General features: G+C 42.0%; 1 protein-coding gene and 2 pseudogenes across 6 annotated transcripts in view; 2 read left to right on the forward strand and 1 right to left on the reverse strand.

Moving 5' to 3' along the window:
• Positions 1-1,322: 1,322 nt before the first annotated feature.
• Positions 1,323-11,427, forward strand: LOC129394864 (small ribosomal subunit protein uS13-like; annotated as a pseudogene).
• Positions 11,428-13,851: 2,424 nt separating this feature from the next.
• GPCPD1 (glycerophosphocholine phosphodiesterase 1) overlaps positions 13,852-22,299 on the reverse strand; it is a 66,716-nt gene continuing 58,268 nt past the window's right edge. For all 6 annotated transcript variants that reach the window (XM_034947610.3, XM_034947611.3, XM_034947613.3 and 3 more), the window contains one exon: positions 13,852-17,262. In XM_034947610.3, coding sequence (XP_034803501.2) covers positions 17,073-17,262 — 190 coding nt within the window. In that variant the 3' untranslated portion in view covers positions 13,852-17,072. The remainder of the gene's footprint in view (positions 17,263-22,299) is intronic.
• Positions 17,600-19,730, forward strand: LOC103786579 (eukaryotic translation initiation factor 4E-like; annotated as a pseudogene).

Genomic DNA, 22,299 nt, shown 5'->3' on the forward strand with positions numbered 1-22,299 from the left:
ACTCTGTCGCCCAGGCTGGAGTGCAGTGGCACAGTCACGGATCACTGGAGCGTCAAACTCCTGGGCTCAAGTGATCCTTCCACCTCAGCCTCCTGATCACCTAAGACTATAGGCAAGCACCACCACACCCCCTAGTTTTTAATTTTTTTTTTTTTTTTTGTACAGACAGAGCCTCGCTTTGTTGCCCAGACTGGTCTTGAACTTCTGGCCTCAGGTGACCCTCTGGGCCTCCCAAAGCACTGGGTTTACAAGCATGAGCCACCATGCCAGGCCTAACATCTCTAATTTTTTAAAATTGTTTTTAACATAATGAGACTGAGCTTCACCATGTTGTCTAGACTGTTCTCAAACTCCTGGGCTCAAATGATCCACCCACCTTGGCCTCCCAAAGTGCTAGGGTTACAGGTGTGAGCCACCGTGCCCAGCCAGCATCTCTAATTTTTGACAAGCAGACTTTTGATATGTGATTTACCTAAGTTGTGTAAAGTTATATTCAACAATATCTGCCTTTTACAAATCAAGAAAACAGGGTATCATTAACTTTCCTAAGTGATATATTTAGGGGGAAAATGAATTTAGCAAAAGTGGAGGTCTTTTGTGTCCTTTTACAGATAGTAAAATAGCATCTAGGAGAATGGGAGGTTGAAGGGAACTGTCATAGATTTGGGGTCAACTGAGGCCAGTTAGTGGCCATGACCATGAGGGACCTTAGGTGCTGCTTGCTTTCCCCAGCCAGGTTCAGCTGTGTGGGTGCAGATTCAGACTTGGAGGTGAGATGAAAATAATAAGAGGGATGTGATGGAGCAAGACAGGGCAAGGGCCTTGAGCACACACAAGGAAGAGATTCCAGCAGCTGACAGTCTCATTACAGCTGGCAGGGCAGTCAGTGAGAGCATGAGATTAGGTGGATCATGGGCAGAGAAGCTGGGATGGATGCACTGGTGGCCTCAGCACAGGGAGGGTGCCAGGGGGAGTGAACAGTGGAGGGGAATGGGATGCATGTCATTTCCGTTATGGAAAGGGTGTCGCTACTTGATAGGACAGCTCTGGGATATGACCATGGGAATGAAAGGCTGGGGAGATGACAGGATCACTGGCAGGAAACTGAGAGGCCAGTATTTTGGAAATATTATTTACAAAGCTACTGATATCACCAAAGACAGGAAAGTGTTAGAGAAAGTGGCGATGATTGATTCAGAAAGTGAAATCTCCAAGGAAGAATGTTTGTACCCAGGCTTTGGTAGATGAAGGTAACCACAGGGTGTGGGAGAAACAGTTTGTTATGGGAAGGAGGAAGAATGTTCCAGGAAAGCAGCAATGACTGGCAGAAAAGACACTCACCCCACCCACCCCACCCTCAAGCCCACAGATATTCAAAAAGCACAGGGAAGAAAACATTCCCATTTTGAGAGAGCCGTAGGGGAAGTGTGGTTTCACACAGAGCTGCAAAGTCCATTGTGGCAGCCATCAACCACATGTGGCAACCAAGCACTTGAAATGCGGCTCCTGTGATCAGGGACTGAATTTTTAATTGAATTTAATTCAAATTAACTAAAAACTGAGGCAGTAGAAAATATTTTTCTGTTAATCACAGCTTTATTGGTTTGGTAGGACTTCATTTCACTTTAACCATTGAAAAGCCAAACTGGCCAGGTGCGGTGGCTCACGCCTGTAATCCCAACACTTTGGGAAGCCAAGGCAGGAGGATCACTTGAGGCCAGGAGTTCAAGACCAGCCTGGACAACATAGCAAGATCCCATATCTTAAAAAAAAAAAATTAGGCCCGGTGCGGTGGCTCACACTTGTAATGTCAGCACTTTGGGAGGCCAAGTCAGGCGGATCAGAGTTCAAGACCAGCCTGGCCAACATGGTGAAACCCCATCTCTACTAAAAATACAAAAATTAGCCAGACACAGTGGCACGTGCCTATAATCCCAGCTACCCGGGAGGCGGAGGTTGTGGTGAGCCAGGATGGCGCCACTGCACTCCAGACTGGGCTACATAGTGAGACCCCATCTCAAAAATAAATAAATAAATAAAATAAAACTAATAATAATAAATAAATAAATAATTAGTTGGGCATGGTGGCATGCTTCTGTAGTCCCAGCTACTCAGGAGGCCGAGGCAGAAGGATCCCTTGAGCCCAGTAGATCGAGGCTACAGTGAGCTATGACCATGCTACTGCACTCTTGCCTTGGTGACAGAGCAGACTCTGTCTCTAAAAAAAAAAAAAAAAGAAGGGGTCATTTCCCTTCTGTCTTCCTTCCACCAGAGACCTACACACCACCACTTGTGCTGCCACCATGTCTCTAGTGATCCCTGAGAAGTCCCAGCATATTTTGTGAGTACTCAACACCAACATTGATGGGCATCGGAAAATAGCTTTTGCCATCATTGCCATCAAGGGCGTGTGTTGAAGATACGCTCCTGTGGTGTTGAGGAAAGCTGACATTGACCTCACTGAGAGGCCAGGAGAACTCACTGAGGATAAGGTGGATGTGTGATCACCACTATGCAGAATCCATGCCAGCCCAAGATCCCAGACTGGTTCTCAAACAGACAGAAAGATATAAAGGACGGAAAATATAGCCAGGACCTGGCCAATGGTCTGGATAACAACCTCTGTGAGAATGTGGAGCAACTGAAGAAGATTTGAGCCCAGAGAGGGCTATGCCACTTCTGGGGCCTTCATGTCCCAGGCCAGCACAGCAAGACCACTGGCCGCTGTGGCCATACCATGGGTGTATCTAAGAAGAAATAAGTTTGTAGGCCTTGTTTGTTAATAGTTTATACACCTAAACAAAATAAAATAAAAATTTAAAAATTAAAAAAAAGTCAAACTATCATGTGCTCTACACATAAAATACACACCAGATATTAAAGACAGTATGGAAGAAAAAAGATGTAAAATATCTTTTAACATTTCTATATTTTTTGCATGTTGCAGTCTTTTGGGTTATATAAAATATGTTTTTTTGTGTTGGATTTATTGGGCTACGTAAAATATATAGTTGAAATTAATTTCACCTGGTTCTTTTTACTTATTTTAACAGGGCTACTAGAAAATTTAGCTGGGTGAGGTGGTTCACACCTGTAATCCCAGCACTTTGGGAGGCCAAGGTGAGTGGATTGTTTGAGCTCAGGAATTCGAGAGTACCGTGGGCAACATGGTGAGACCTTATTTCTACAAAAAAATACAAAATTAGCTGGGCATGGTGGCAAGTACCTGTAGTCCCAGCTACTCAGGAGGCTGAAGTGGGAGAATCACCTGAGCCTGGGAAGTTGGGGCTACAGTGAGCTGTGATCGTGTCACTGCCACAAAACAAACAAACAAAAAGAAAAGTTAGACTACATCTAGGGTTGCATTATGTTTCTATTGGGCAGTGCTAGCCTAGAGAAAGAAGATGAAGGGAATGTGTAGAGAGGAGAGGTGGATGAGGACATTTAGCTGATAATTCACCAAGCAGCACAGAGGAAAAGCTGCAGGGGATGGTGAGAGCTGGAAGAAGGGCTCAGAGAGGCAGAAGCACAATTGTATGGGACAAGTGTCTCAGGGCTGAGGGATCTCCAGGGAGTCCTGGGATTTTCGTGGTGCCTGGAATAAGCAGAGATCAGAGTCATAAAGAAGTTAAGTCCTGATTTTCTCAGTGGTGACCAAGTTGTGACCAGAAGCAGGGAGGAGGTCCAGTTCTGGCCAGAGATTCCAATTCATGCTGGAGAAAAGAAATATTTTGAAGGAAGCACCCTACAGGATTTGCTAATGAATCGGAGGTTGGGAATTAAAGTAAAAGAATCAAGGGTGGGCCGGGCGCAGTGGCTCATGCCTGTAATCCCAGCACTTTGGGAGGTCGAGGCATGCAGATCACTTGAGGTCAGGAGTTCGAGGCCAGCCTGGCCAACATGACGAAACCCTGTCTTTACTAAATATACACAAATTAGCCAGGCGTGGTGGCACTCGCCTGTAATCCCAGCTACTCGGGAGGCTGAGGCAGGAGAATTGCTTGAATCCAGGAGGCGGAGGTTGCAGTGAGCCAAGATCGTGCCACTGCACTCCAGACTAGGTGACAGAGCGAGACTCTGTCTCCAAAAAAAAAAAAAAAAAGAAGCAAAGGTGACTAAAGATTTGACCTGAGAAACTGGAAGGATGGAGCACCTGTTATGCGGAAGACAGCAAGTAGAATGTTTGAGAAGGAGGGGTTGTACATGAGTTCATACTGGGATATGTTAAGTTTGAGAGACCTGCTAGACCACCTGCTAGATTCTGAGTAGGCAGTTGTCTAATAGGGGTCTGCAGTTCACAGGAGAGATGAGGCTGCAGGTATAAATCTGAGGGTCTATACCACATAGATGGTATTTAAAGCTATGCAACTTGACTTCTGAAATTAAAAGAATTATAGATCAATCCACAGTCATCTCCCTGTCGCTTGCTAAATAACAAAGGCATAACTAACAGCTAATTCATTCTTAAGGGTGCATTTTTTTGCAGATGTATATTTCTATAGACATTTGGCTCAACCTAATATTACAGTCAATGTGTATGCCCTAGACAAATACCAGCTGACAGAGTTAAGAATTCAGAAGCCAGACTGGGGTTTCTACATTTCATAATGCAGAAATCCTATAGCAGCTGCTCATCAAAAGCTCTCTACCCTCTGCTCACAAGTTGCTCTTGCCTCATTGCAGACATTTCCCTACATACCTAGAATTTTGTTTACGATGAACAGAATGTTGGGTAAGAGTCTCTTGAGCTGAAACAGTTACACCCCCGCAGCTGGGAAAAGCTATTCCCTCTGCGTTAGGCCAACGGGTGAGTAAGCAATTCTCTCATCTAGACCCACAGCATAGAGAACCCTGTACAGAAATTACCCAACAACATACACTGAAAAAATAAAAAGGTAGTGGGGGGAAAGTGCGTCAAATGAATCCTTCTTCCCCTTTGTAGCTCCTTGGTTAGCTAAGAAAACACAAATAAACTCTTCATTACCACTGTTTAACCCTGGACTGGTTCTGCTTTCCACTTCCCTCAGGAAGCCCACACCTCCTGATACAACCCATACCACGGTTGCCTTCCCTCCTGGATGTCACAGAGAAGGATTTAAAAATGACTCCCGGCCAGCATGGTGTCTCACGCTCAGCACATTGGGAGGCCTAGACGGGAAGATCGCTTGAGGGCAGCACTTCAAGGCAAGCCTGGGCAACATAGGGAGACCCTGTCCCTATTATTATTTTTTTTTGATGTTAAAAAAAATTTAATTTAATTAAATAAAAATGGTTCCCAAGTCAAAGAGAATAAAGAACCACAGAAGTTAGGTGTTAGATGGTCACCACTGAATTACTGATTTTACTGATAAGGAAATTGAAACCCAGAGAATTGAACTAACTTGCTCAAGCTCAAAACTGGTTAGGAGCAGATTCAGAACCAGTGCCCTGGCGCTCCCCTACTTTTTTTTTTTTTTTTTTTTTGCTTTCTCTTTTAACTTTTTGTTAGGGAAAATTTTAAACACATGCAAAGGTAGGCAGAATAGATACTCATCACTCAGCTACAATTATAACAATTACCAACAAGTTGCCAGAATCCTTTTATCTATCCTCTCTTTTTTGTACCGGATTGTTTTAAAGCAAATCCAAGATACCTGAACTTCTATTAAATGGGATGGAAACAAATAAAAGACAAATACTTTTTAAAATCCAAGATACTATATCATTTCTCTTGTAAATACTTTAGCATGCTTCTCTAACTGATAAGAATATTTTAAAAACACATGCCATCAAATACCCAATAAAGCTAACACCCAATAAAGCTAACAACAATCCCTTTAATATCACCTACTATCTGTCCATATATATGTATTTTTTTTCTTTTTTGAGACGGAGTCTCGCTCTGTCGCCGAGGCTGGAGTGCCATGGTGCGATCTTAGCTAACTGCAACCTCTGCCTCCTGGGTTCAAGCAATTCTCCTGCCTCAGCCTCCCAAGTAGCTGGAACTACAGGTGCATACCACCATGCCTGGCTAATTTTTTGTACTTTGAGTAGAGATGGGGTTTCACCGTGTTAGCCAGGATGCATATTTATTTATCTGATTATCTCAGGGTATCTTTTTACAATTGGCTTGTTTGAATCAGGATTAGAAAGGTCCGTACGTTGCATTTGGTTATCATATCTCTTAAGTCTCTTTTATTCCATAGCAATCTTACATCTCTTTTTGTTTCAATGCCATTGGTTTTTTGGAGAGGATGAATCAATTACCTTCTAGAATATTCCGTGTTCTGAGTTTGGCTTTTTGCTCCCTATGGTGTCATCTGCATCCTATAGTACTCTGTCCCCTGTATTCCCTGTACACTGGAAAGTCAGATCTAAAGCCTTGTTCGGATTCAGCTTTCTAGGGAAGAAGAATTGATAAGAGATATTGTGCTTTTGCTATGGCTACCCATCTGGATGGCTCATTACTATGTTTGGTGATGCTAGGGCCAAATGCTCAGCAGGTTCAGGTGTCGTGAGCCTGATCTCTTTATCATAAAGTTCCCTGTAAACCTTTCACATCGTGGTTCTAGCATCTCCTGATGATCATTATTTACATTTATTGTTTCATTCATGCCTGCAAGATGATTTTTTTTAAATTCTATCATTCCTTTTGCTTCTATTATAGAATTCTTCTATAAAGGAAAACTTTTCCTTATCACCGACTTGGTGTTTTTGAAATACAGCTGATGCGGGGCACAGTGGCTCATGCCTGTAATCCCAGTACTTTGGGAGGTCAAGGTGGGTGGATCGCTTTGAGTCCAGGAGTTCGAGATCAGCCTGGGCAATATGTCAAAACCCCATCTCTACAAAAAAATACAAAAGGTAGCCAGGCCTGGTGGTGCATGCCTGTAATCCCAGTTAGTCAGGAGGCTGCGGTGGGAGGATCACCTGAGCCTGTGAAGTCAAGGCTGCAGTGAGCCATGATTGCACCACTGCACTCCAGGTTGGTCAACAGAATGAGCCCCTGAAGAAAGGAAAGAAAGGAAAGAAAGAGAAGAAAGATGAAAGAAGGGAAGGGAAGGGGGAAGGAAGGAAGGAAAAAAGGGAAGGAAGGGAGAGAGAGGGAGGAAAGAAGCAAGGGAGCTAATATAGAAAGGTAGGATAAATGCTCGATTCTGTCCCTTTATTTCTCAATTGTCAAAGAACTGACCTATTCCCTGGAAAATTCTAGTGGTGACAAATGCGGGGGGTCTTGCTGTTGTTTCATTTTGTAATTTTGTCATTATGATATGTTTCAGTCTATTGTAAACATCTGTTTTGGTGCTAAAACTTGTCCCATCATAGGTGAGTCGGTTCTGGGTTCCTTTGACTTCATCCTATTAGTGTTTGATACCTTCCTTGCTTTCGACATGATAAGCGGTCCAGTGCTCACCTCATTCATGCCCTGCTCTAGACCTGTGAAAATCTATTTTCCTGCTGGTCCAGAGTGACTCATGTGCCATTCCACAGCCTCCCTGTTCGTTGGACTTATTTGGGTCACCGTTGCTGGCAAAGAGCTGTGGTCATTAGAAGTTGGTTTTATTAGGCCGGGCACAGTGGCTCACACCTGTAATCCCAGCACTTTGGGAGGCTGAGGCAGGTGGATCACAAGGTCAGGAGTTCAAGATCAGCCTGGCCAACATGATGAAACCCTGTCTCTACCAAAAAATACAAAAATTAGCCGGGCGTGGTGGCATGCGTCTATGATCCCAGCTACTCGGGAGGCTGAGGCAGGAGAACTGCTTGAACCCCAGAGGTGGAGGTTGCAGTGAGCCGAGATCGCGCCATTGCACTCCAACCTGGGGAACAAGAGCAAGAGCAAGAATCCATTTGAAAAAAAAAAAAACTTGGTTTTATTGGCCACGCATGGTGATTCACGCCTGTAATCCCAGCACTTTGGGAGGCTGAGGCAGGAGGATCGCTTGAGCCCAGGAGTTCCAGACCAGACTGAGTAACATGGCAAAACTCCATCGCTACAAAAATTTTTCTAAAATCAGCTGGGCATGGTGGCATGCACCTGCAGTTGCAGCTACTTAGGAGGCTGAGGCAGGAGGATGGCTTGAGCCCCCGACACCAAGGCTGCAGTGAACCGTGATCATGCCACTGCAGTCCAGCCTGGGTGACTGAGTGAGATCCTGTCTGAGAGAGAGAGAGAGATTGAGAGACTGATGCTCAAACAGAGATTCACACAGGTGGAGGCAGGATTCCAATGCATTGCATGTTGCGGCTGTTGAGCTTCATGAGGGGGTAACCACGTGCTCACCACTGAGCCTCCAGTGCCTAGCCGTGACTTGGTGAAATTCTGTCTAGTAGGTATCTCTGCGTTATGTAAAATCATGAGCAATTCCTGTACCCCAAATAGTGCCCCATAGAGAAACTGGGAACTAAACAATACAAGCTATAGCACTTCCCTGCCCATACTTGAGCTAGTCCAGTACAGGATTCACTGCCAGAGTCACAGCAAAGGAGTCATAGCTTCTGCATTTTTGCCATCAATAGTCATTGGCTTCCTTATTTCCTAATGTTTCCCAAACTTAAAAATGATTAGTTACAAGAGGTATAAACATTTTGGGGACTCCTCTTTGAGCCAAAGTCATCTCACTAAGACTCTACCAATGTGCTAGTGGAGTTGTTGGTCCAGACTCCACACACTTTGGTGACAACCATGAAATGCTTTCAGAGGGGAAGGTGGGTGGCACGCACCTGTAGTCCCAGCTAGGCATGGTGGCATGCGCCGTAGTCCCAGCTACTTGCGGGGCTGAGGTGGGAGGACTGTCCAACACATGGACATTGGGGAATCTTCCAAGACGCACCTACAAATTCCCAGAAGGGACCAGCTGGGAATTTATGTGCCATGTGCATCTCTGGGATATTTCCTAAAAGAAGAGAGGCTGAGGCATGGTGCACAAATTCCGTATCTCTGGCAGAGTCCTCCACATGAAACTGCCTTTGCAAAATTAGACAGAGAAATCTAACATAGCTGACTTCATTCTTCCTCTAACCTCCAAGCTGTTCTTGGTCATTTCTGGGCATAAGCCAGACTAACTTTGGGAGACATTTAGTTTATAGTTTAACCTTAGACTACCATAGCCCTTCCCAAAACTAAATCACCTTTGTAAAACTAATGAAAGGCCGCAAGGTTAGGAGAATGAGAAGGGCCTGAATTCTGCTAAGATGGAGGCGTAAAGGATAAACAGCCATTGTTCCGGAGGTCACAAGATTTGCAACTTCCCCAATCTCTCTTGTAGATAACATCACTATTGTAGAACCTAAGATTGGTCTTTTGAGGTGTCTTTTCAGACTTCTGCACTTCTGACAATTGGCTAACTCCACCCAGACTCATGACTCATGACTAAGCAGTCCTCTGGGACCCCCACTCAGAGGCAAACCATTTTCCATGCCCCTGTGATAGCATCCCCAACCAATTAGTAGCATTCCCTAGTCCCCTGCCCACCAAACTATACTTGAAAACCCCTAAACTCAAAGCCTTCACAGGGATCAGTTTGAGTAATAACTCCATCTCCCGTGTGGTGGTAGGTCTTGCATCAATTAAACTCTTCACTGTAATGCCATGGTCTCAGTGAGTTGACTTTGTCTGTGCAATGGGGAGGACAAGCCCATCAGGCAATTACAGAAACATGCTGGGAGCCTAGGCACCTCTGCGTCTGCTATCCACATGGCCACTTCCTTCTAACACCAAGCCTGGGATATCTTCATCACACTCATTCCCCAAACCTTGCCCCTTTTCTCATGGAACAACCTTGCTGAAAGTCAGTGGAGACAGACTCTCACTTCTATCTCAACTAGAGACACTAGTGGACACAAGAAACTGTGCTTCTAAAGATCACTTATAAAGTTGGTTTCTAGGAACTTGGAGACCATTTACCCATTGGGTATGTTTTTTTGTTTTTTTTTTTTTTGTTTTTTCCTGAGATGGAGTCTCACTGTATTGCTCAGGCTGGAGTGCAGTGGCACGATCTTGGCTCACTACAACATCTGCCTCCCAGGTTCAAGAGGTTCTGTCTCAGCTTCCCAAGTAGCTGGGATTACAGGCATGTGCCACCACGCCTGGCTAATTTTGTATTTTAGTAGAGATGTTGACCAGACTGGTCTCAAACTCCTGACCTCAAGTCATCCATCCACCTTGGCTTCCCAAAGTGCTGAGATTACGGGTGTGAGCCACCAGGCCTGGCCTTCATCATGATTTTAATTTGCATTTCCTTAATGGCTTAATGATGTTGAATGTCTTATCATGTGTTTGATATTCTTATATCATCTTTAATATGACATATCCTCGTATCTTTTGCTCATTTTTAAACTGAATTTTCATTTTTTTTTTCTTGGTTGTTGTTTTATGAAAGGTCTTGCTCTGTCACCCAGGCTGAAGTGCAGTGGCACAATCACAGCTCACTACAGCCTTGAACTCCTGGGCTCAAGTGATCCTCCCACTCAGCAGTAGTTGGAACTACAGGCATCACTGCACCTGGCTATTAATGTTGAATTTTCAGAGTTCGTTGTCAGAGATTTGTTTTGCAAATTTATCTCTCACTTTGTAAACTTGTCTTTTTATTCTTTTTTTTTGAGACGGTGTTGCTCTGTTGCCCAGACTGGAGTGCATGGGCACAATCTCGGCTCATTGTAGCCTCGACCTCCAGGGCTGAAGTGATCCTCCCACCTCAGCCTCCTGAGTAGACGGGACTACAGGCATGTGCCATCACACCTAGCCAAGTTTTGTATTTTTTGTAGAGATGAGGTTTCACCCCGTTGTGCAGGCTGGTCTTGAACTCCTGGACTCAAGCAATCTGCCCACCTCAGCCTCCCAAAGTGCTGGGATTACAGGCGTTGAGCTACTATGCCTGGCCCTTTTTGTCCTTTTAACAGGTCTTTCATGGAGCAACAGTTTTACATTTTTACAAAGTCCAATTTATTGATTTTTAAATTTTATGAATGGTACTTTTGGTGTCATGTCTGAGAGATCTTTACCAAGCCCTAGGTCCTGAAGATTTTCTCCTACGTTATCTTTTTTTTTTGGAGACAGGGTCTTGCTCTGTTACCCAGGCTGGAATGCAGTGGCACAATCATGGCTCACTGCAGCCTTAACCACCTGGGTTCAAGCAATCCTTCTGCCTCAGCCTCTGGAGTAGATGGGACCACAGGTGCATGCTACCATGCTGGGCTAATATTCTAAATTTTTGTAGCAATGAGATCTCGCTGTGTTGCTCAGACTAGTCGTCATCTCAAAGGTCTGGGATTACAAGTGTGAACCACCACACCCAGCCTGTTATCTGCTAAAAGATTTGGGGTTTTATATTTTAATCTATGATTCTGAGTTACTTCTTGAGTAGGTGTAAAATTTAGGCCAACGTTCACTCTCGTGGCATTGGATGTCCCATTGCTCCAGCATTTTTTTCTTTTTTTTTGAGACAGGGTCTCACTCTGTTGCCCAGGCTGGAGTGCAATGGCACAATCTTGGCTCACTGCAACCTCCGCCTTCCAGGTTCAAGCGATTCTCATGCCTTAGCCTCCTAAGTAGCTGGGATTACAGACGCATGCCACCATTAATTTTTGTATTTTTAGTAGAGATGGGATTTTGCCATGTTGGCCAGGCTGGTCTCGAACCCCTGACCTCAAGTGATCCACCAGCCTCGGCCTCCCAAAGTGCTGGGATTACAGGCATGAGCCACCACGCCTGGCCGCTCCGGCATCATTTCTTAAAAAGACCATCCTTCTTTCAATCCTTCATTGAATTGCCTTTGCATGTTTGTCAAAAAGCATTTGGCTGTGCTTGTGTGGATTTTTCTATTCTAGGCCACTGATCTATGTATCTATCCTTCCGCCAGTACCAGTTTTGATTCCTGTAGTTACGTAAGTTTTAAAATCAGGTAGAGTGATTCCTCCCACTTGCTTCTTGCTCAAAATTGTTTTTAGCTATTCTAGTTCCTTTGCCTCTCCAAACAAATTTTAGTTTTTTCACCCAGGCTGGAGTGCAGTGACGTGATCTCGGCTCACTGCAACCTCCACCTTCCAGGATCAAGTGATTCTCCTGCCTCAGCCTCTCGAGTAGCTGGGATTACAGGCTCCCGCCACCATGCCTGGCTAATTTTATATTTTTAGTAGAGATGGGGTTTGACCATGTTGGCCAGGCTGGTCTCGAACTCCTGACCTCAGGTGATCAGCCTCCCAAAGTGCTGGGATTACAGGCATGAGCCACTGCGCCCGGCCCCTGCTATATTCTTAATATAGCAAATTAGTCCAACACTGATCAGACTCTCAGGCGAACTCTTCTGGCATTTGATAAAGTATCAAGTTATTTAAAAATATTTAAAATACTTAAAAGTTATTTTAAAAGTTATTTAAAAATATTGAGCAACTACCCTAACACACATAACATAAAGCTATACTAATCGCATGGATGACTCCCAGGTACCACACACTGAGACAGAACTTGGGAGGAGGTGGAATGGGAGCAGGTTTGGTAGAAGGAAGGAGGAAGGAAGAGCTCTGTTGAGGTATGTTAAGTGTGAGATGCTTATTAGACCTTAAAGTGGAGATGGGGACACAGTTGGATGTATGAATCTAGAACTTATTTGAGAGGTCTGGTCTGCAGAGAGATACATTTAAAACTGTGGGATGCCACCGAACTTTTGCTGAGCTTTTATAGCTTTCTTCCTGTTAAATTAAGTAGTTTGGCTTTGCAAGCAAGCTTCAGAAGTTCACCCATCCGACCCACATTTCTATTTTCATGTTTAAGTAAATTTAGTAGAGGACTAGATAAATTATAGTATTCCTCTTATTATTCCTATACTAATATTACTTTCCTCATTACTTTTAAACACTTGACTTTCATGTCATTTCCCTTCTTAAAAATCATTAACTTTTATCTCCTATATCATGCTAAGCTTCTCTCTGGCATTCACAATATATTCTCCACTGTCAAAATGGCTCCTTCATTCCTCCTGAACACACCACGAGTATGACCCTGGCCTCTGACTTTATGCAGACTGCGACCCAAACTGGTTTCACAACTCCCTTGACCTGCACCTCTATCTGTAAGAGCTTGAGAACTGTATGAAGTCTCCAACTGTTCCAGCCTATCATCTCCCCTCCTCATCTCCACATACATTTGCATGGTAGTCTTCATCATATGGTCTCTTGCATTTTAAAAACCTCAGACCTACTTCTCAAATTGTACAAGCTCACTAAGAGGTCATATTGGAATGAGTTTCCAATCATGAATGCCAAAATCATGCAGTATTTCCAATACAAATACTTTGCTTTCTACCCAAAAATACATGATCCAAAACTAAAATGCAAAGGAATAAATCAACTATATCCAAATCTCAATTAATAGGACTCCATTATCAACCTAGAGTACCAAGCCAGTAATAATGTGAGAGGCAGAATTTAGTCAGAGGCATAGAGAGCGAGCCTAGGCAGAAAGGGCAGTGAGTGTCCACCAGGACTAATGAGGCGACCTGCCCCAGGCCACACAATTCCTATCCAAGGCAGCGCCCTTTTCACTACCAGTCCACCAACTGCGGGATTTAGGTGTGCTGTCCCAGGAAGAGGCAACCAGGCCTGGGGGAAAAACTGTACCTTCTTCTTCCACTTAAATGGAATAACTATCCCTGTATTTCTCCTCAGTCTGCATGGAGCAAAAAATTGGTTTTAGCATAATCCATCAAATACATGACTCCAAGCAACCAGGACAGAGAACTCCATGGGTAAACATACAAACACATGCAAACACACACACGCACATGTGAGCACACACATACTCCAGACATTATGGCCAAGCATGCCATACAAAACTGTGTTTATCGTGAAACAATCTGAGTTAGGAAACTAGGATTGTTGCCACCACCATTTATTTATCTAGTTCATAACTAAGGATAGAACACTATAGCAGTGCTAGAGATGCAAAGACGTCCCTGCCCTTAAGGGGCTTACAATCTTACTGGAGAATATAACAGGCACATAAGAAGCTGGACTACAAGGAAGCATGAGCTAACAAATGCCAGACTTCGGAAGGCAGCGTAGTTTGAGAACATGGGATTCAGAGTCACGAAACCCACATCCTAGTCCCAACCCAGTATATCAGTTAACCTCTCTGGGTTTTTTCCCAGCTACAACATTAAATAGTAAGACTGAGAGGCTGTCTGCATGTTTCCATCATCATTCAGATCAAAAGCTGAGATGAGCTTTAGGGAGGAGGCTGCACCTGAGCGGGACACTGAAGGAAGGCAAAGGAGGTGTTTCAGACAAGCAAAGCAGTACTGAGGTAGCTGTAAGCTTGGAGTTTGGAGGGGAGACGACAGACAAGTGTCACAAGGAGCAACGGCAGAGAGGTGGGTGGGTGGCAGGAAGTACCACCACACTTTCCACACAGGGGTGAGTGGTGTGCCTCACATTTACATCCGATCATTTACAGTACATAATTCCAGAGAGTAGAAAATACCAGAGGATAATGGCGGCATTTTTTCAAACATTTCACTTGATTTCCATAAAGTATAAAATAATTTAACATTATACCTCTACATTTCAAAATTCACATCAATAAACCATCCTAATTGTTAAAATGCAAACCAATTCAAAGCTTACATTCTTAGTAAACATAACTAAATCTCTTAATTCAAAAGGACATTTGATACAAATTATATTACTCCAGTAATTCCAACATTCATTTTCCACCATGTTCCAAGCACTGTGAAAATAAAAATGACTATGACAAGGTCCCTGCCCTTGAAGAGCCTGCAGCCTGGCAGATGAGACAAAGATCAACTCTGCCTACCTAGAACGGAATTACTGTGATGCACAGCCTGATCAAGGTACGAGCCGTGGAGCACAAAGACGGATTCATCCTTCCTGAAGTTTCCACAAGGGCTCAGGAGAGAGGTCTTGGGCACAAGAAGAAATGAGTTTGGCAGAGAGAAAGTGACTATGGGAGGAGAGGGCTCCCAGGCAGAGGACACACGGGCACAGAGAGGAAGTCCAGGGCCAATGACAGGGACAGGGTGGCTGAAGCAGGGCGTAAAAGGCAACAGCTAGTGATACGAAGGCCCGGACTTAGTCCTGTGAAAATAAGGAGCCATTGCTTGTCATGTTTTAATCATCTACTGACACTGGTTCATAAGGTCAGGAAGAGATAGGACAGAAAGTGAGCAGGAAGGTTCTGTCTGTATTGTAGGCAGTGACTGTCTGCTCTCCCCAGCAACTAAACTGCTCAGAAGCCACACTCCCCATGACCTCCTTCCTTCATCCTTTCTTCTGTCTCCTTTTTCTCTTTATGATCTGCTTCCCCTCTGTCCTTGAGTCTTCAAAATGGAGCCAGCATTGGGAAGGCATAGAAGAGGAGCAAAGGAGCAGGACTAGAAACAAACATATATGGCTAATCGAGTTACTATAAAGAAATGGTAACCGTATTGGACAAAGGTCTGCAGATGAAGGAAACTAATTCTTTTTCAGGAGTTTTCCAAAAGTGCCCAATTCACACCAAAATGTTGGAAAATCTCATACAATGTGGGAAAAGTATACAGAACCCTTGCAGAAGACTCCATTTCCTAAACTATTTTGCATTAATATCAACGTTACAAATGCAATACCATAGGATTTCAGAGCCTATCTTCACACAAATAAGATCTGACCAAAATTGCATTGCTTAGCTTAAAAAATACTACACAATGTATAATTTCAAGTCTTAGGTTCTCAGCTACTACCAAAATATGTCAATATATGAATAAACTGCCTTCTGAAAAACATGCAGTAAAAGGTAGATGCAAATAAGCCATCCCTTTAGGGTAGACACTATATTAAAATTTCTTGTCATATTATAAAACCATTCTACAAAAGTAACACCTTCTTGAAATTTCATTTTGTAATGAAGAAAATAAATCTGTATCATTTTATTTAACATTCATTCTTTAAGTTACAGTTAACACAATCTGCTTCTAATCCAAGAAATCCTAGTATAATCTGAAATACATGCATATACATTTAGTAAGACCTACATTTCTAAATAAATTACATGCATGATATACAATAAAGAATACTAATATGAGAATTCAGGACATTTATTTTTCTGCATGGAAATTTAACTACTGTATAACACACGCACATAAAAAACCCACAAAGCAACAGTGTGTAATAGGTTGTGAGAGACACACAAAATAAGCATATTTAAAACGCCTACAAACAGCCTTTTTTTTTTTTTTAGGCAACAAAATACGTCCAGTCCTTGACATCTTCTCATACTCACCTAGCACCACAGATGCAAGGACCTAACAGTAAACATGTACAATCTCATGCTTAACACAAAGCATGCACTGAATTGAATTTGTATGTTGTGATCTATTCTACTAAGTATGCAATACATACTTTTTCTTACTAATATTTTATACATTAAATTACCCTGCAGCATTTTGAAATTTTAACATTGATGTAAAACAACTTTTGAAAGATTTATGAAACAAGTTTCGAGGTTCACCTTCAAGGCCGGTTTGGTTAAGTGGAAAAATGGCAGCAGCCTCAAGGTTCATACTGAATGAAAATGGTGTTGTGTGCATGTCAACCCATGTAAAAAATACCTATATACAAGATGGCACAAAGATTTGTGCAGTTGGAATCACCAGTGCAAATGCATGCATTTGAGGTACTTATTTTTTTCATGGTCAGGTATAATTATGCATAGTCATTTTCCTTAAGTGCTAAAGATTTCAGACCTGATCAAATGAAAAGCTCTAAGTGTAAATATGAGCTATTTATATAGTTAATTTCAAAGTGCTATGCTTTTAATGAACATACGTTTAACATTATAGATTTATATATTTAGTTTAAAATATTTATATTACTAACCAATAAATTTTCTCACTATAAAGAGACTGACTGGCAATTATACCTGGCCAAGTAATTTAAATAGCATACTTGCAAGAACTGTAGTGAAAGAGTTAAATACTTCATTATTGCTTCATTGAACTGAGAAGCCCAAAAGGCATAGATCAACAATGCTCAGTGATGAAAAATGAATACCCAGAACAGCGGTGCATGCCCCCAAAATGACCTCTGTGCGATAAAAACTAAGCATTCTCCACGTTATCAATGCCGTTGGCATCCACATGGATATCAGACTCCCCACACAAAGATGAGGGAACAAAGCGGCTAACAGTGGGACACAAACAGCTCTTAAGCTCTGGCAATTCCTGCTTCAGGCGTTCCAATTGCTCCACTTGGAATATATTTGGTTGTTCGGGCATCCAATCATATATCCTATGATGAAACAAATACAAAATACATAAAATACTGTAATTTTATGGTTTACCTAAGACCTGCCTGACTCAACCTTTTCATAAGAATTCATTTACAGAATGCCTGGAACATCCACATCAGAGTTTTTGTTTTGTTTTAAAGATGAAAGTATCCATTCTCTTTTTTAAAATTTCTCTTCTTCCCAGTCTTTCCAATAATCCAGAATAGCAGCATGGCCCTTTTGTACCCCCGATGCAATGGAGCTCAACATAAAGCAGCTGAATCAGAAAATGAAATGTCTAGTTTACTTGTGATCTAGCTTAAAGTATTTGCCCTCCAACTTGCCTTTTTTTAACAAATGGAAATCTATAAAAAACTGACTGCTCTGACTTCAAAGTCACTAAAGATCAAGATAAGAAGACTGCTTACCAGCGTGGGAACTACTCTAAAGCTGCTCAGTAACGTCAGACACATCCAGAGTGGAGAACTCTGAAAGAGCCTCTGGTGACCTGACACTGGCACTACCCATCAGCAGAGAAAAGATGGCCTCCTGTGCCTGAATGTGACAGCCAGGCAACTATGTAAGGCAGTATCAGAGAATCTTTATGACATCACAGTAGGAAAGAATTTTTTCAACATGATAAAAAATATGGTGACTCTAATAAATATCTGACTGTATTAAAATAAAGAGTTTCTATTAATTATTAAAGACATATCTAAGAGAATGAAAAATGACCTCTGGGTCAAGGTATCAAGACAGAACAGAAGCATCTAACTTCGTTCTCTCCCTATATTCCATTAAAAATAAAACAAAGATTCTTTTTAATAAAATCTGTAAGTATGAGAAAAACCCAAGAGACAAAGCTACAACATTTTGAAAGCTGGAAAACAGATGGATAAATAAGAACTGAAAGTTTGTCAGTGAGAGAACTGAAAAGGCTGGCTCACAGGCCAGTGGTAGGAAACAAGAGCAGAGTTAAAAGCAGGAGCAGATCGATGTAAGACGGCGGACTGTCAAACCAGAAACCACCCCTACTCCTAATCCCCCTATGAAGAGGAGAAAACAGAATCTAATCAGGAGGTTGCTAACCCAGAACACTATATTAAACATCCTCTACAGAACAGATGGGCACTCTGGTTTTTTTTAAAAAAGATAAAAGCAAAACTTGACAAGCAAACCTGCCGCTGATCTCTAAGTTTGATCCTGTTGACTTTTGGGCTCTGTACAACCACATCCAGTTGTCTAGTAATTTAATGTCTAGCTGTGACTACTCACTTTTTAAGGATGGTGTTGAGCCCATGTGGGAAGATAAGAAAAACAAACGGGGAGGATGATGGCTAATTTACATTGAACAAACAGCAGAGATGAAGGGACCTCAATCACTTTTGGCTAGAGACTCTACTGTGTCTTACTGGAGAATCTTTTGATGACTCAGTGATGATATATGTGCAGCTGTTCTTAATGTTAGAGCTAAAGGTGATAAGATAGCAGTATGGACTACTGAATGTGAAAACAGAGAAGCTGTTACACATATAGAGAGGGTATACAAGGAAAGGTTAGGACTTCCTCCAAACATCGTGATTGGTTATCAGTCCCATGCAGACACAGCTACTAAAAACAGCTCCACCACTAAAAATAGGTTTGTTGTTTAAGAAGACACCTTCTGAGTATTCTTCTGAGTATTCTCATAAGAGACCAAGTCAAGCAATCGAGATTTTGGAGCTGAATCAAAGCCTCTTCAAAAACTACTAGAGTGGACTGGATTTAAATTTAATTTCCATCCAAATGTTGCTAAGATGTAAGAGAAGTCTCATTCACTGAGGTGGGAGGACTGGAACTCAGGAGGTCAAGGGAGCAGTGAGCTGAGATTGTGCCACTGCACTCCAACCTGGGCAGCAGAGTGAGAGAGAACCTGTCTCAAAAAAAAAAAAAAAAAAAAAATCCTTAATGACTTCAGGGAAATAGCATGTTCATTAAATGAGAATAGGATGCTAAATATATGGAAAAAAGTACATTCAGAGAAAAAAAGATAGTTCTTGGAAATTAAAGACACAATAGCAGACATGAAAAACTCAACAGAGGCCAGGCAGGGTGGCTCACACCAGTAATCCCAGCACTTTGGGAGGACAAGAAAGGCAAATTGCCTGAGCTCAGGAGTTCAAGACCAGCCTGGGCAACATGGCGAAACCCTGTCTCTACTAAAATACAAAAAATTAGCCAGGCATGGTGGCGTGCGCCTGTAGGCCCAGATACTTGGGAGACTGAGGCATGAGAATTTGCTTGAACCCAGGAGACAGAGGTTGCAGTGAGCCCAGATTGCAGCACTGAACCCCAGCCTGGATGATAGAGTGAGACTATCTCAAAAAAACAAACAAAGCAAACAAACAAAAAACATAAAAGCTCAACAGAATGAGTAGAAAGTAAGATTGAGAAAACCTTTCAAATGAAGCAAAAAAAAAGACAAAATAGGAGGGAAAAAAATGAAAAATCTGGTCCAAGAGCTATTTGATTCAAACAAAAAGACTTCTATAAAGAAAAAAAAAAAATCCAGAAAATTGAAAGGGTCAAAAATCAAAAGAACTATTTTTGAAAAAATTTTCCTGTGTTTAAGAACATGTATTGACAGACTAAAAGGGTTACCAAGTGTCCAGCAAAGTGGGCAAAGCCAGACCCACAAGAAAACACATCTCTATAGAATTCCCAAACTCTGGTAATAAAAGGAAGACCCTCAATGCTTCCAAACAGGAAACACAGATTACATGTGTGAGAACATAATCAAGGTGGCTTCACACTCAGCAACAACACTGGAATGGTAAAGACGATGGAGAATGTTTCTAAAATTCTAAAGTATTTCTAACATAGAGTTCTATACACAGCCATGATATTTCTGGACATATAAAACCTCAAAAACATTTACCTCCTGTGTCCACCTTTCTTAAGAAGATGCTGAAAGACATGTCCCATAAAACTCATTGAACCAAGAGAGGAAAAGATATGAGCTACAGGAAACAGGAGATCTAACACAGAGAATGGCAGGGCACAGGATGACAGCTGTGCACAATCAACCAATCAGTACTGGAGCAGCCCGGTGGAGAGGCAGACGTGTTGAGGGCTATTACTCCGAGAGAGACACTGTCACTCTAGCAGCTATGTTAACCTAAGAACAGAGTGCCCTCATGAGCCTGAACTGGCATATTACTTAAATATGGTCTAACCGTGTGCTGATTAAGTTTCCACATTACCTGAAGGATTACAATGCTTTGGCCTACTCCTGAGAACTGGTAACAGGCTACAGTGAGTGTAGAACCAGGAAATACAGGACAGCCCACTCCTGCTATACCTCCGATGCCTGACCCACAGGCAGATGTGCTGAGCTAGAGACCTAGCGGGTCACACAAACAGTTCGGAAAGTGAAGACTAGAATTGAAGCGCGCACACACACAAAGAAGGACACGCATGAACAGGAAGTATCTAAAGGACGCTTGGAATTGTTTCAGGTGCATACTTGTAAATATACCTTATCTGTGTACTGGGTTGCCGCATAAAATAAGCTGGGTGCAAAAAGGTTTGAAAGTCATTGTACTATCAATAATGTTCACAGCAACACTATAAAATAGCAATTACTTGGCAGCAACCTAAATGTTCCTAAATAGCAGTCTAAGTTGTGGTAAAGACAACAATGGAATATTAATAAGACCATGAAAAGGAGTAAGGTATAGCTACATGCAACAATATGTTAATTTTAAGAACATAATTACAAGTTTTATGAAGTATATTTAAAGCTTGAAACTATACAAAACTACAGCTGGGGCAGGAGAATCACTTGAACCCAGGAGCTGGAGGCTAAGGCAGGAGAATCACTTGAACCCAGGTTGCAGTGAGCCGAGACAGTGCCACTGCACTCCAGCCTGGGTGACAAAGACTCTGTCTCAAAAAAATAAAAAGAACGGCCTCTTACTCATCATCCTAAGTGCAAATTTTCCAAACAAAATACCAGAAAATGATATGTAGCAGTTGAGTGTTTGATAATTGAAAACACACTCACACACTCTCACCACACCTCTCTCCAATCCAAAATGCCTCAAAGGCTCCAAGTCACTAATCATTCAAAACCTTCTATGTGATATCTAAATTTGATAATGGAAAAAATAGCATAAGCAGATTATTTAGAAATAGAGGTAACTGCCAGAAGAGCCAAATAAAGATTTGAGGGGACACGGTCTTGGCCAGAGACAATGGAAGAAATAGGTACAAGAAATTATTGGTATTTTAAGACTTATCAAACTATTTGAATTTTAAAACTATATACACATGCTTTTTTGAATAAAATTAAAAAATTTTTTTTGAGGGTAAAAACCAACTCAACACAACCCACCTTTCCCCTCCTCAGACCCTATTAGGAATCCAGTGCCTGGCCACCTCCCTGAAACCCTCAACAGTCATGCCCTGATTTACACTCTTGCCTCTGCCTAGAACACAAATCTTGTCAAAGTAAACATAACCACTCCCCAAATTCCAACTCAATTCTTCCTCTTTAAAGCTCCCAAGCCAGGGAGAACTTTCTTGAGCACCTGTTATATCATGTATCTTCCTATTCTCCATTAAATGTCAACATTTGATTTCAACCAAGTAAAGCCCTTGAGATGAAGAATCTGCCTGAAATTTGTATACTCTACAAAACCATAAATGATATAATCTCATAATATACTTCCTTGTCAGAAAATATTTGTAATCATTCCTTGTAACAAAAATACACATATAACCATATACATTCAAAAATTTGCTAAAGCCAGTACTTGTTCCAAATTATTTAAAATTTTAATTAAATTAGTTGGAAATGCTGAAGAGCGCTATGCGTCATTCATGCTATTTCATGCAAAATTAACCAAATAGTTTAAAAGGCAGGTAGGTAGGATTTACTTGGACTACAATTTTAAAACCAAACTAATTGAGACAAAATACTGGAAGGAAAACAAGCTTTATTCAGAAAGTAATATAACTTTATGGGAAGAATAGTAATATGAACCAAATCTAAGGAATGTATTGTTTAAAGCAGG

This window comes from Pan paniscus, chromosome 21, assembly GCF_029289425.2.
Source record: "Pan paniscus chromosome 21, NHGRI_mPanPan1-v2.0_pri, whole genome shotgun sequence".
Classification (NCBI taxonomy): domain Eukaryota; kingdom Metazoa; phylum Chordata; class Mammalia; order Primates; family Hominidae; genus Pan; species Pan paniscus.